This window comes from Plutella xylostella, chromosome 5 (assembly GCF_932276165.1).
Source record: "Plutella xylostella chromosome 5, ilPluXylo3.1, whole genome shotgun sequence".
Taxonomy (NCBI): domain Eukaryota; kingdom Metazoa; phylum Arthropoda; class Insecta; order Lepidoptera; family Plutellidae; genus Plutella; species Plutella xylostella.
Window position 1 is genome coordinate 8,888,644 of NC_063985.1, and position 13,138 is coordinate 8,901,781.

The 13,138-nt window shown below is 40.9% G+C and overlaps 1 protein-coding gene across 6 annotated transcripts in view; it reads left to right on the forward strand.

Moving 5' to 3' along the window:
- LOC105393589 (solute carrier organic anion transporter family member 74D) overlaps positions 1-11,634 on the forward strand; it is a 33,839-nt gene extending 22,205 nt beyond the window's left edge. For all 6 annotated transcript variants that reach the window (XM_048633065.1, XM_048633064.1, XM_048633066.1 and 3 more), the window contains 9 exons: positions 225-365; positions 5,348-5,485; positions 6,373-6,537; positions 7,836-7,961; positions 8,316-8,452; positions 9,012-9,145; positions 9,679-9,875; positions 10,330-10,506; positions 11,258-11,634. In XM_048633065.1, coding sequence (XP_048489022.1) covers positions 225-365; positions 5,348-5,485; positions 6,373-6,537; positions 7,836-7,961; positions 8,316-8,452; positions 9,012-9,145; positions 9,679-9,875; positions 10,330-10,506; positions 11,258-11,424 — 1,382 coding nt within the window. In that variant the 3' untranslated portion in view covers positions 11,425-11,634. The remainder of the gene's footprint in view (positions 1-224; positions 366-5,347; positions 5,486-6,372; positions 6,538-7,835; positions 7,962-8,315; positions 8,453-9,011; positions 9,146-9,678; positions 9,876-10,329; positions 10,507-11,257) is intronic.
- Positions 11,635-13,138: the final 1,504 nt, after the last annotated feature.

Sequence of the window (13,138 nt, forward strand, 5' to 3'; positions counted from 1 at the left end):
GCATAGAGTATCATGGATATGGATTGTCTCGATATGGTTTAACACGATAAGTTGAGTCCCGCATTACCATTACCCCTTTAACTCCTTATTACTTCTGGCAATTCTGTGTAAAACCCCTTCAACATTAGCCTTTTAACTACTATCCTAATTACTTCTGGCAATTCTGCCCTTCAATGTCCTTTCTTTGTGCTTCCACATGCTTAACTTGTCTTGTGTTGTTGCAGCAATAACGATCGGCATCCGCGTGATCGGGCCGGCGCTGGGCTTCCTGCTGGGCGCGCTGTGCACCGCCGTGTACGTGGACCCGCTGCACGACCCCGGCTACGCCTCAGACGACCCGCGCTGGGTCGGCGCCTGGTGGCTCGGTGAGTTGCTATCATGGTATAACTTATAATATATCATTCACAAGAGAAACAGAATCTTGGGCGGCTACAAATTAGCCCCCATAGATGTCAGGTCTCTCCCTCCAGGTAAGATCATCAGGTTTATAAAAGACCTGGGCCTCGTTAGTGAGATTTGACTCGGCAAGGGGAGTCAGAATAGATCTTTTAGGTCGCAGTGGCGAATGGGCACTGGTTGCCCTCCCCTTTTCTATAACTATAACTATAACTATATGGTATAACTTAAGTAAATTAAGTTAAGCTGCCCTGGGCCAGTTAGCGACTAAAGGGGCCTTCTCGAGTGGCCTGTTCCTTATATACGTCCAGCGCACCCTTGGTAGTCACTAAAACGTTAAGAATTTAGCTACCGACTCTACCAACCCTTTCTCGCTAGTAGGCTGAATAGCGGTATCTGAATCAAGCTTGTCGAGAATCTGACTACTAATTTCAGAACAGTTAAATACCCTAGTGCAGTGTTTGTCGCCGACAAACTAAGAAGAAGCATGGAATCTTACTACAGTAATTAACAAATCCACACAAGTGTTAACTCCATCAAAAGCACAGATAATTGATTGCAGTTCGATAATTAACTTTATATCCAAGGCAATAGGTATCTTTGGCTTCAGGCCTCTGTTGTTAGTGAAGCTTGAAATGAACGACGTCGTAATGTGTGCCTACATGAACCTAATTAGATGGCTTTTCTTATAACTAATCTTTCCTCGAAGCAATTTAAAAGTTGCGGATGGCCGGTCAAATTGCCTTTTACACAGTGAAATATTTATTATATTTATATCGGATTTACTACGTGCATGTTCGTAACGTGTTTGCTTTGTGTAAATACTAAGTGCCTCCTCATAATTAATTCTTCTCAATAACTATGTTTAACTGAGTTCTCGTGCGTCTTCTTATGTTAAATAAAAATAAATGCATTCAGTTAAGTTTTAACATAAGCAATATTTATGTTAATACCTTTGGAGTTTAAATCACGGTTTAAAAATTGAAACGTTGTTCCTAAGGCAGAGTCTAACATTAAGTGGCAGTGGCGCACAAATTACAATGCACTGCGCTCCACGCGAACGCATAAAATTTGCAACAAAATATACAGCTGAGATAATTTAGCTTGCTCCAGAAGCTAATTGTCGTTGCGGAGGATAACTGGCCCTTCTAGGCTGCTCTTGTAACTAATTCGTTAAGATTTTATAGTGATTAGAGCAATTCAACTTTTTACTGTTGTAATTCTGTTTAATGTCATGAGTCATGAGGCCAGCTGCTGTGGGCTCCAGAAGGCATGTACTTTTGTCTATTAAGCTGGATCCACATTTCCGCTAGCATGTTCTGTTTCTGTTGCAAACGGGTACACTACATAAATCCGAATTACTTTTTTACGAATATGAAAATAACGATTTTTAAAATTACGAATTTCATAGTTCCGAATAATTCACAATCCCGAATTTCAAGTTTCCGAATAACGAAAATCACGAATAGTCAATAAACGAAATTTCAAACAACATATTTATTAAAATCACGAAAGTCAATTTTTCGAATATTATTATTTCGATGTTTTAAAAGTACGACCTTTTTCACACCCTCATTATAACGAATTGTTAAAATTACGAATCCCGAAGTTTTAATATTCCGAAAATACAAATTCCCGAATGTATCTTAGTTAACAAGAAATAGTTATTAAGAATAGTGTGTTTATTAACAGCATAATCCGTATACAATTTAACAATATTTTTTAAGCTATATTATGTGAAACGCTCCGCTCCGCTTCACTGCGCTCCGCTTCGTTTTTCGATATCTATGTGCACCTAACACGCTCCTCCTCGCTTTGCTCGTCGTCGCACCTATCTTTAGGTTTAGGTCCTAAGGTTTTTAAGGTTAAACACCATAAAATTCCGAGCAATTGTTTTGCTCTATATTTGAAACGCTCCGCTCCGCTTCGCTGCGCTCCGCTTTGTTTTTCGATATCTATGTGCACCTAACACGCTCCTCCTCGCTTTGCTCGTCGTCGCACCTATCTTTAGGTTTTGGGTCTAAGGTTTTTAAGACGTTTACGGTTTTTTGTCAAAATCACGAATTATCACATTTTCGATCGGGATTTGAATTTTTCGTGATTATAATAAATCGGTATTTTATTTTTCGTATGCTTGAGTAATCGTATTTTTTAACGTTCGTGTATTTGACAATCGTAATAACAGATCTTCGTGATTATAATATTCGAAATTATAATTTACGTGATTTTTAGAATTCGGCATTTAAAAAAATCGGTATTGCAATATTTCGTAAATTACATATTCGGTGTTTTCAAATTCGGAAAAAAGTTTTTCGGAATATTTGGGTGTTCCCGTTGCAAACATTTGACTGCCATTGCGGTTATTTAATATTCTACCTCATTTCTGATTTCAAACGAAAATTTATAGTGATAATAAAGTCACTTAGCAAGTAGGTAGATGTGGAACGATTTAGTTATTGTAATAGGTATATTGAACGCAGTAAGTCGCATGCAGTGTTGCGTTGCATTGCGCAGCGGTTACCTGACATTCCGTCATGGAGCTGCCAACCACCGTTAGCAGTTGCGTACACACTCGTAGATATTCGCGCACGCAAAATCACCGAAGAAAGCACGCGCGTGACTCGCATATCGACACCGCACGTGAACAAAGAATCGAGGATTAGCGCATAGCCTATTGTCTAGTGCTAAGGTCCAAAGTCGTTTACGGATTTGGGGAAAGAAATTATGGAACAGAAACAGCTTTACGCGGCTCGACTTGCAAATGCTGCGAATTCGCCAACACACATTGTGTGGTTCGACATATTTCCTTATTGCTATGACGGTTTGAGTTCATCCGTGAGTGCTAGGGAGAATTTTAAGTGTCCCGACTATTTTATTTATTATTCTATTGAATTTGAATATAATGTGTCGGTTGCTAGTAAAAGCTGCGCCTTCCCAGGGTACATTGTCATAAACGAGTCAGTGGAGTGTTATCTAAAATCGTTACATGACCATTATCGCTGGGGGTTATCTATCGTGGATGCTCTCATGGTATCTGACATTGTTGTTTTCTGTTCTAATGTATACAGGGCGGTCTATTTTGTCTGAGTCTTATCTCCACGCCGCGCCACGTCCTAAACTTTAAACTCTTTGCCTATCATAGGAAACGCATAAAATGCTTGTTTACGATATTTTTTTGTTATGATAGGATAATAGTTTTCAGTTATCAGGTCCCCTTTGTTTTCGGTGGAATTTCGATTTTATTTATCTCTACTTTTACTTGAAGGTCAGGAGTCGGAACATAATAACAGCCTCGATATTGAAACCAGATGCTATACTGGCTGAGAAAGTTGCATTTCTTAAAATATGAAGCCAAAATGGGCAAATCAGTTCTCATGACGTGATTGCAGGCTCGTTTCAGGCGTAATGACTCCAATTGAGATGCGATTGGTTCTGCAGCGGGGTGTGCGCGCGGCGGCGGCGGCGGCGGCGGCGGGTTGCATCACTGCGCACGCGCAGCAATTTCCATTTGGCTTTCGCTTTTTTGCCGGCGACGCATCGCGTCACGCTGCAGCGGCGATCATCTCGCGCGTTACATAACGCTGACATCACGCCGCGTCATGAAACCTAAAATAAGTCCAGTCTATGCGCCGGTCACGGCCAAGGCTACTTGGCGTCTGTCACAGGCAATTGTGCCCGTAATGAGGATTTAGTGGGTGGACACCGCGCTGCGCCACCACTTTTACTTTTAAACCGGTTCAGCGTCGGCCTTTGTCTTCGCCGGCCGGTGCACGAGCTAAATGTCAGCATTAGAGCTTGAATGCAGCTCTCACGCCGATTAACTGCATCCCAATTGTCCGGCTCTGATTTTGGATGAATGTAATTGCGTAGTCTAGGTATTCCGTATTGGTTGTTTGTGCCGCGAGCGGGCGCCCTTGACTGCGTGGCGACCGGACGACCTTGAGTCTTCACAAATGGTGTCTGTTTGTATCCACATTACTATATTGGTACCTACCTATCTGTTTATCGTATCAGTTGCGGTACTATGGCATACACGCAACTAATGCGGCTACCGCAAAAAAAAAATTGAGCATTTCTTATCTGTTATCAAATTTAAATTGATACAATACAAGTCTTGAACATTCTTGCACTCTGTGTGATAATTAGCACCGTTCATGATGCTGTCGATAACGTCTAACAGACAGGATAAAAATGCCTCAACCCACTCTATCAGTTCTCTCATGTTTTTCCAATTAATTAACGAAATTTTTGCGGTTGTCGATCCTTGCGTGCTCCGTTTGTAGACATAATTAGAGTGTCTCTACAGTGTTTATTCAATCCATTTGCAATTCAAAGTTCCGACCTAGGTACCCTAACCTGCTATTTAATTCTGTAACTATAACAATGATACATAACGTCAATTTACATTTAACATACAGGACACTAAAATGGTTCAATAATACCTCACTATAATTCAGTAAACATAAGACGCACATTATGAAAGTTCAACGCTCCAGTAAAAGTTAATCCTTTTTGTACACACTCAAAGATATGAGTAAAATTTAGCAGAGGAAATACTTGTTCCAATTACACCACACTTACTTATCGTCGTTCCATATTTTATATGGCTTGTTCTAATCAAGATATGTAATGGAATGATTTAATTAGTTTCCTTTATTGCACAACTCTAAAACTTCCTTCTAAGCTTCTAACCCACTGCAAGGATAATATCGTTTTTCTGTAGACAGTTGCCAATTATTGTGCACACGAAAGATGCAGCTGGAATAATGATGCTCTGACTATTTATCTGAAGATTAACTATCTAGGTAATCTTATTTCTAAAACAAATTCTTCTTGATTCAATCGAGCTACTATCTCAGCCTTTATAACATCCAGGCTTACACAGAAGTTACACTAACTACCTATATCTGCCATAACACTCCAGACACTAATACCAACCTCCTCTCCCCAGGTATGGTGTTCATTTCCGGCTTCGTGGTCCTGCTGTCGGCGCTAATGTTCCTCTTCCCGAAGCACATCAAGCAGCAGCAGGTGGCGCTACCCCCGCCGCCCAAGAAGACAGCGGAGAAGAGCGAACCCATGTTCAAAGGTCAGCGAGGAAAGTCGGCCGCGCGGAGGTGCAAGCCAATGTCTGGACTAATTCTGCTGTTTAAAACGGCATTGGCTTGTGTACCTGCGCGGGGTTGACTGTACCATGAATAGTAACATAAACTGTATCTACAAAGTCTACACGTCTATGATCTAGATGTGTATTTGTTCTAAGGTTAGCACAATCTTTAATCTAATACAACAGCGCAATGGATCGACCAGACTTAAAACTTGGCATACAAAAGAACTAGGTCTAGATAGTCTAGATTTTGAACAAAAAACGATCTACGGCGGATGTCGATGACCTATTCTTCTTTCCATCGAGCGTTCATTCCACATGATCTCTTTTGTTCTCGCAACGACCGTGTAGCAAATCATTTAAACATATTACTTACCTATTTGTAATATCTGTAAACTGCCTTCGGTAAAGCTATGAAATAAATTATTATGTATTCTATGGCTTACTTATTTATGGTGTTTTCGCATTGCCCAGAGTATTCATTTCCATACTTATGCTTAGGCTTCGTGAATTATGTGACAGTCATTATTGTTAATGCTAAGTTTAGCTGATGTACCTGTGGGCAAGTTAATGGAATCAGTTATGGCAATAATCATACATGTGTTAAATTAACTCGAGACGTAGTTTTCTGTACTTACGTAAATCTTACTTACAGCCCCGTAAAATTCTATTGCCTCTGAAGCTTAGTCGAAGTGATATGACGTCGTCAATTCCATTCGATAACAGTCACCATTACTTGCGGTGGATTGTCAGATGTTTACACGACAAATTTATCACTGTTACCACTATAACCTCCCAAAAACTCTCAACAACGAACGCCATCTACCCACCCAAAACGGAACCTAAAATCCTTCCACCCACACTTCCAGACTTCTTCACGACGATCAAGCGGCAGCTCACCAACGACATCCTGATGTGGCGCACGGCGTCGTCGGTGCTGCACCTCATGCCCATCAGCGGCGTCTACAGCTTCCTGCCCAAGTACCTCGAGAAGGAGTTCAAGCTGCCCACGCATGACGCCAACCTTGTCTCGGGTGAGGTACTACTTGATAAGGATTTGTTGTAGCTATTCAGCCGGTGTGGTGGTTTAGGGTGGGTGATTGAAAAGTGAAGGGTATTCTACCGGTAAAACCGTTAATTTGCAGTCGAAAGCTGGAGCCGTTTAGTGATTCAGAGCACAGAATTAATAAAATTTCGGGCTATTTTGAATACAAGTTGGATCTAAACTATATCGGTGAAAAAATATTGGTATGGTGCACGTATTACTGGTTGATGATGATTATTATCTAATAGAAGTCTAAGTTATTAATATACAATGTATAGCTTAGGACCCGTATCTGTATGCAATAACTAAATCAATGCATACTTGGTTCAAAAGGTGAATGTAACAGATAAGAATAATCTTAGCATGTATATTTTATTTTATGGGGTCAAGAGAACATTATCCTTGTGCTCAAATTTATCAAACTGCTGTTGAATTCTAATCGGGTATTCATACAACACAGAGTGCATTTTAAATATCAACGACTCATCCTAACACTCCTGACGTTATTTTATCCTAGTTTTAAGTTTAGAGATTAATATATTATGTAGCAAACTCTAGAGACGCGATTTCAACGACCCACTAAGAAACATATTACATATATTAGGTAGCTAATCAAATTGGTATAAAAAATGGCACTTAGATAGTCTATAAGCCTTGGTTAACATAACAGTGTTTTGGACCTACAATTCTAGTACATTATGGTATTAGCAAGTCTATAATAAATGAAGCACCGGCGTATTTCTAAAATACCACACATTGGTGTTAACAACATCGTTGAATAGAAATATGACATTGAGACGGACTTGTGAACAATCTAATGACAGTGTTATGTCATTATTGAAATGTTAATGTGGCCATTTTATTTTAGAGCACTCATGCTTTATTGTTAGAATTGCCTTCGAGCGCATGCATTTATCACGTTACACCTATGCGTTGCTATGGTATCATAGTAGGTATTCAAATAGAGCTGAGAATATGGTGGAAGTGGTTAATTTAATATTCAATTCAGAAATATAAGACAAACTTTCGGTATTCAGGGTTGTAAAAAAGCGTATTGAAAAGTGATTGATTATTAATGATTCATCTCAGTGTCTACCACACTGGTTTCTAAAAGTATTACAACAGATCCATCCCTTATTAGTTTATCATATTACTACACCCACGAGCAATTAAAAGGTTTCAGTGACATATGGAACGTTAATGGCAGGTGGAACGTTTTCATTGGTCGTGAGTGTAGCGCCATCTACTGCGCAACTGCCGACACTAACACCTCACATTTCCTTTCAGGCACTGGCGGTATCTTAGTGATGGGTCTGGGAATCATCACGTCGGGCGTGGTGATCCTGAAGCTGGTGCCGACCGCGCGGCAAGTGGCCGCGTGGACCGCCATCACTGCCGCTATTTATAGCTTTGGTAAGTTTGTGATTATAATGTGCTACTTGCATGTTTTGTTTAAAATTTATTGATTGACAATATTAATTCCAAAAAATATTTCTAGGCTTAGGGTTCTTTTTACTGACGCTGCAGACATGATTACCATATTTTTGTTTAGGTTTTGGACACCTCTATTAAATTCGAACTTACATGACAAGCCCAATAAGAATAATAGTATCATTATGTACTGAATTTCTACCAAAACTTTATGACTTGTCAATCGAAGTCATCTTTCAATAAAATCCTCTCACGTCCCAAGGCATGATAATGCTGATGCTCTTAAAAATATAACAATCAAAATCATTGTTCAATAACATCCTCCCACGTCTCCAGGCATGATAATGCTGATGTTCGTGAGCTGCCCCGAGGAGAACTACCGCTACCTGGGCCCGGGCGGGCTCAACTCCTCGCTGGCCTGCAACAGCGCCTGCGACTGCGCCGGGATGCCCTACAACCCCATCTGCGGACAGGTAACGTGCTTATCATCATTCTTAACAAAGTAATCTAGTTCTGTGAACAAATGTGATGATGTCAATCACATGAGCCATTGGGCCAGCGATATATTCCGAAGAACGTAGAGAAGAGAACAGGGAGCTTAGCGAGCGACATCGTCCGACATGCTGGAACATCATTATCAGTCAATGGTTGGCCACTATTGGACAGAGTGCCACGAGTCTCCCATGGACTATTACATCCAATCACTATCGGCTTACTGTCTTATATTGCCAATCGTCGGCCGAGTGGGCTTAATAAATGTCTGTCAAAAGTGATACGGTACAGACGAGTTAATCATAACCAAATGAATTTTGCTCATCAGACTCGGCTAGATATAATATTGTGTGCTATAAGTATAGGTTGAATTAGAACCGTAGCTCAATCCACAATCCCCAATCATTCGTTAATTCCATTGCCGGCATTCGCGGAAAGAGGCACATAGATAAATAATTTAAGATATAGGAGGAAGGTTGTCTGAGGTTGATGTCTCTCATTATATCCCAGGCGCTAATACAATTCCTCGTTTTATTCCAGGATTCCTTCACGTACCTGTCCCCATGCCAGGCGGGCTGCCAGAGCAGCATGCCGCTGGACAACGGCAGCTCGTGGCTCTACTACAACTGCTCCTGCATAGATAACACCGTGCGCGGGGAGAAGGCTATTAACACGTATGTATTATGTGCTTGATGAATAGTTGTGAACTTCTGACCGGGATCTTTATCGACGTATGTAGATAAACTAATCATATCAAAGCATTTATTGCCAATGGTAATATAGTGACGTTTCTTTACGTCAATAACGGCAGGCAGTGTAGCCAGAACTGTTCTGTCATGTAAAAATGGGTCCATAAAATGGTCTATCTATTGCGACCAGTTTGAAGCTCCAGTTCTCTTGCAAATTATAGAAAAACACACAGACAGTATGACAGTATATTCTGACCTGCATTGAAATCAGTTAATCATAGAACAACGCCGACTCGGGTATGTAGTTAATAGTTCATGGTTTTGTTTAACAATTTATAAATCTAGTACTGGCTGGCCAGGCTGGAGCGATGTACAGTTATTCCCTCGCGAAAGACCTCATTGAGTTGAGTTAGGTCCACCTTAGAGACACACTTTTTTACACCGGAACTCCCACTATATGAAGCTAAAGTTTAAGTGCCAAACACATTTTACCATAAATTTCCACTATCTATTTCCAGCATCCTCCGCTACAACTCGACCACGTCGTTCGACCCGATCTTCCCCGGCCCCTCGGGGTTCGCGGTGTCGGGCGAGTGCGGCGGCCCGTGCCGGCAGATCTACGTGTTCATCGCGATATTCGCCGCGCTCATGTTCGTGCACGCCAGCGGCGAGGTCGGCTCCGTGCTGCTCATCATACGCTGCACGGATAAGATGGGTTAGTGTTGTTTGTTTGCTTGTTTAATGCTGTATGTACCGTTAGGTCGAAAGTTTCATAGCTGGTTCCACTAGAGGCGCCACTTTGTATGCGAGCGAAAACTTTAGCAACCCATCTCTCATAGTAGAAATCTTATATAATACGAGTACAACTTGAGGTCTCTGACACTAAGTACTGAGACGTGTCGCCATAAAAGCTTTATATGCTTTTGTCAATAAACTTAAATTCACACAAGTTTAAGAACGAGTACCTAAACTAAATATTTAAAAAAACAATGTCTTTGGCTCTAAATCCAAAATTACACCTTTTACAATCGCACAGGAGATGAGAAACGACTACTGGCTTGTAGCGCACTGACTGTATATTGAACCGAACCCTATAATATACTGTGTCGGAATCACACCTACATATACCTATGCAATCCCCACCATTTAACCACCTCCTCTCCCCACAGACAAAGCGATGGCGATGGGCGTGATCCAGTTCGCCATCGGCGTGTTCGGCAACGTGCCGTGTCCGGTGGTGTTCGGCGCGTGCATCGACGCGGCGTGCCGGCTGCGCGACTCGCTGTGCGGCGTGTTCGGCTCCTGCGTCTCTTACAACAACCAGGCCTTGAGATACAACTTCTTAGGTAACTATATAGCTAAAGCTAATTAATTTAGACAACGCTGTAGCAGAAAAGAATAGAAGCTAATTTTACGGCGCGGAACTAGTGCCATCTAGCGGTAAACGCTCTAATAAGACAACGCCGTACCTGCAGCAGTGAAAGCTGCGAATTTTGTGGCGCGGACGTGTCGCCATCGAGCGGTAGACGCTCTAAACTACCGCATCTTTGTGGAACTGTCAGTGGTGTGAGCACTAGCGGCGTGCCCGGTGGTGTTCGGCGCGTGCATCGACGCGGCGTGCCGGCTGCGCGACTCGCTGTGCGGCGTGTTCGGCTCCTGCGTCTCTTACAACAACCAGGCGCTGAGATACAACTTCTTAGGTAACTATATAGCTATAGTTAGCTAAGTAAAAAGTAGACGCGAATTTTACGGTGCGAAACTGGCGCCATCTAGTGCTAAACGAGCTAATTAGACAACGCCGCCGCTGCATCATTGAAAGCTGCGCATTTTATGGCGCAGACGTGTCGCCATCTAGCGGTAGACGCTCTAAACTACCGCATTAAAGCGCGTTGACTAGTCACTGGTGGAACTGTCAGTCGTGTGTGCACTAGTGGTGCCGCGCCCGGTGGGGTTCGGCGCGTGCATCGACGGCGCGTGCCACATGACTTGATCCCACATTACCTTTTACATAATTATAATACATTGAGGGTACTAGTTAGATCTTTCTTTTTTAAACCGTCAGCAGACCGGTATATAATAATCAACATAATCTTACAGGTCTATCAGCCGGCCTCATGTGCCTCGCCTTCATAATGGACATGCTAGTATGGAAGGCGGCGTCTCGCATCGACATGAACCCCGAGGACGAGGACCTGCCCGCGCCCGACGCCGCCCCCCTCGCGCCCCTCCCCGCCCCAGCGCCCGCCTCCGACACGCAGCTGTGACACACGGCGTACGAGAGCCATTTCTAAACGTTCCAATTTTGAAACGACATGAACATTTTTAGGCAGAATGTGACTAGCGTTTGTGGGTTTCTGGACGTTCCACTTTTGAAACCGTGAACATTTTTAGCCGGAACTGTGACTATTTGAGGGCCATTTCTAAACGTTCCACGCAAGACGCCATGTAGGATGTAGGTGGATTGATTGTTTTTTTGAGTGCGGTGTGTGACGAGGATCGTTGAATGTGAAAGGATATGTGACTTTTGGTAGGTAGTTTCGCTGCGTTCAATAACACGATCCTTGTTATTTGAGTGTATGTTTGAGTGTAGTGTAATGATAGATTTTTGATTGGTTGATACTTGGTTTAGAAATATTACTGCATGTGGAGTGTGTAGGAGCTGGAACAAGGCCAGTGCGTACTGTGTGAGATGAGCGCGATCTTATGGCATTGTACCTATTTAGAGAGCAAAACATTGAAAGCTTTATACTATTTATATTTTTACAATCGAATTAACTAACGATACTATACAACGTGACAATATTTTAAAGGCAGATAATCTTTAGTTTTCTACTCTGACTAAATATATCTGAATAAATAATATTTTTCGCATTTCGTCACATAAACAAGACTCAATTTTAACTTTCTTTTGAAACATCTCGAAACCACTGAAGGAAGTGTTCATAATGATTTTTTTATCTACGGTTTTATTTCTTTACACATTTACTTTTTTACCTAGGTACTCTCGACATTTTTATTTACACAAATGTGTAACTCGAAAGTTAAGGATATTAGACATTATGATCACGAACCAAAAAGCATAATAATAATAATCATAATATATTTTACATTCTAATACAATTAATCTACGTTTTGTTCATGTAAGTACAACAGGTAGTGCGTAAAAGCATTTGTGGTGCCGAAACTATGTAGTATTCATTCCATACAAATCATCAATACTTACTGAAAATGACAAATTCTTTATATTGCTACAATTTTTTGATCGTAAAATTGGTGCAGCTTTACTGCTTGATTTATATCAGCTATATTTAATACCTACAAATAGTTAGGAGGTATACGTTGTTTTGTTAAAGTATGTATGAAGTTCAAATCTTACAAGGTTCCTAGGCCTGAGTAATGTTACCTAACTGGGCTCCAGGGTTAACCTTTACATCACTCTGCCTCACTGAAAGACTAAATAAAATTAATACATCACAACAAATCACAATATATATTGGGACTGAAATAAATATATCTGATATCGGATAAAGCGAATAAATGGCTAGTGATTAGTGAATTATTTTAGTTTAATATTAAACGTATTTAGGTTTTATTACAAGTAATGTTACAATTTGTAAATACGCTAATGAATTATACCCTATTACATATTATATTCTATCAAATTTATGTTCAATCACAATTTATACATAATTGTATTACAACGTCTATGTAAGTAATTCTTGAACCTATTGTTCTTGTTATTTTTTACTGTAATATAATATACTATAAACATATTAGACACAAATTAAGGGAGGTGCATATTATATCTTCACAAAGGCTGGGTCACGTGTAAAATTAAGATATAATGTTTAGGAAAATTAAGTACAATTTATTGTAGGTTATCCTCGGTTAAATGAATCTTGATGAATTTGTGTATCGTAGAACCAGTGTTATTACTTAAATTCGCCTAAAATTAATTAAATGCATATTAGGACTAAT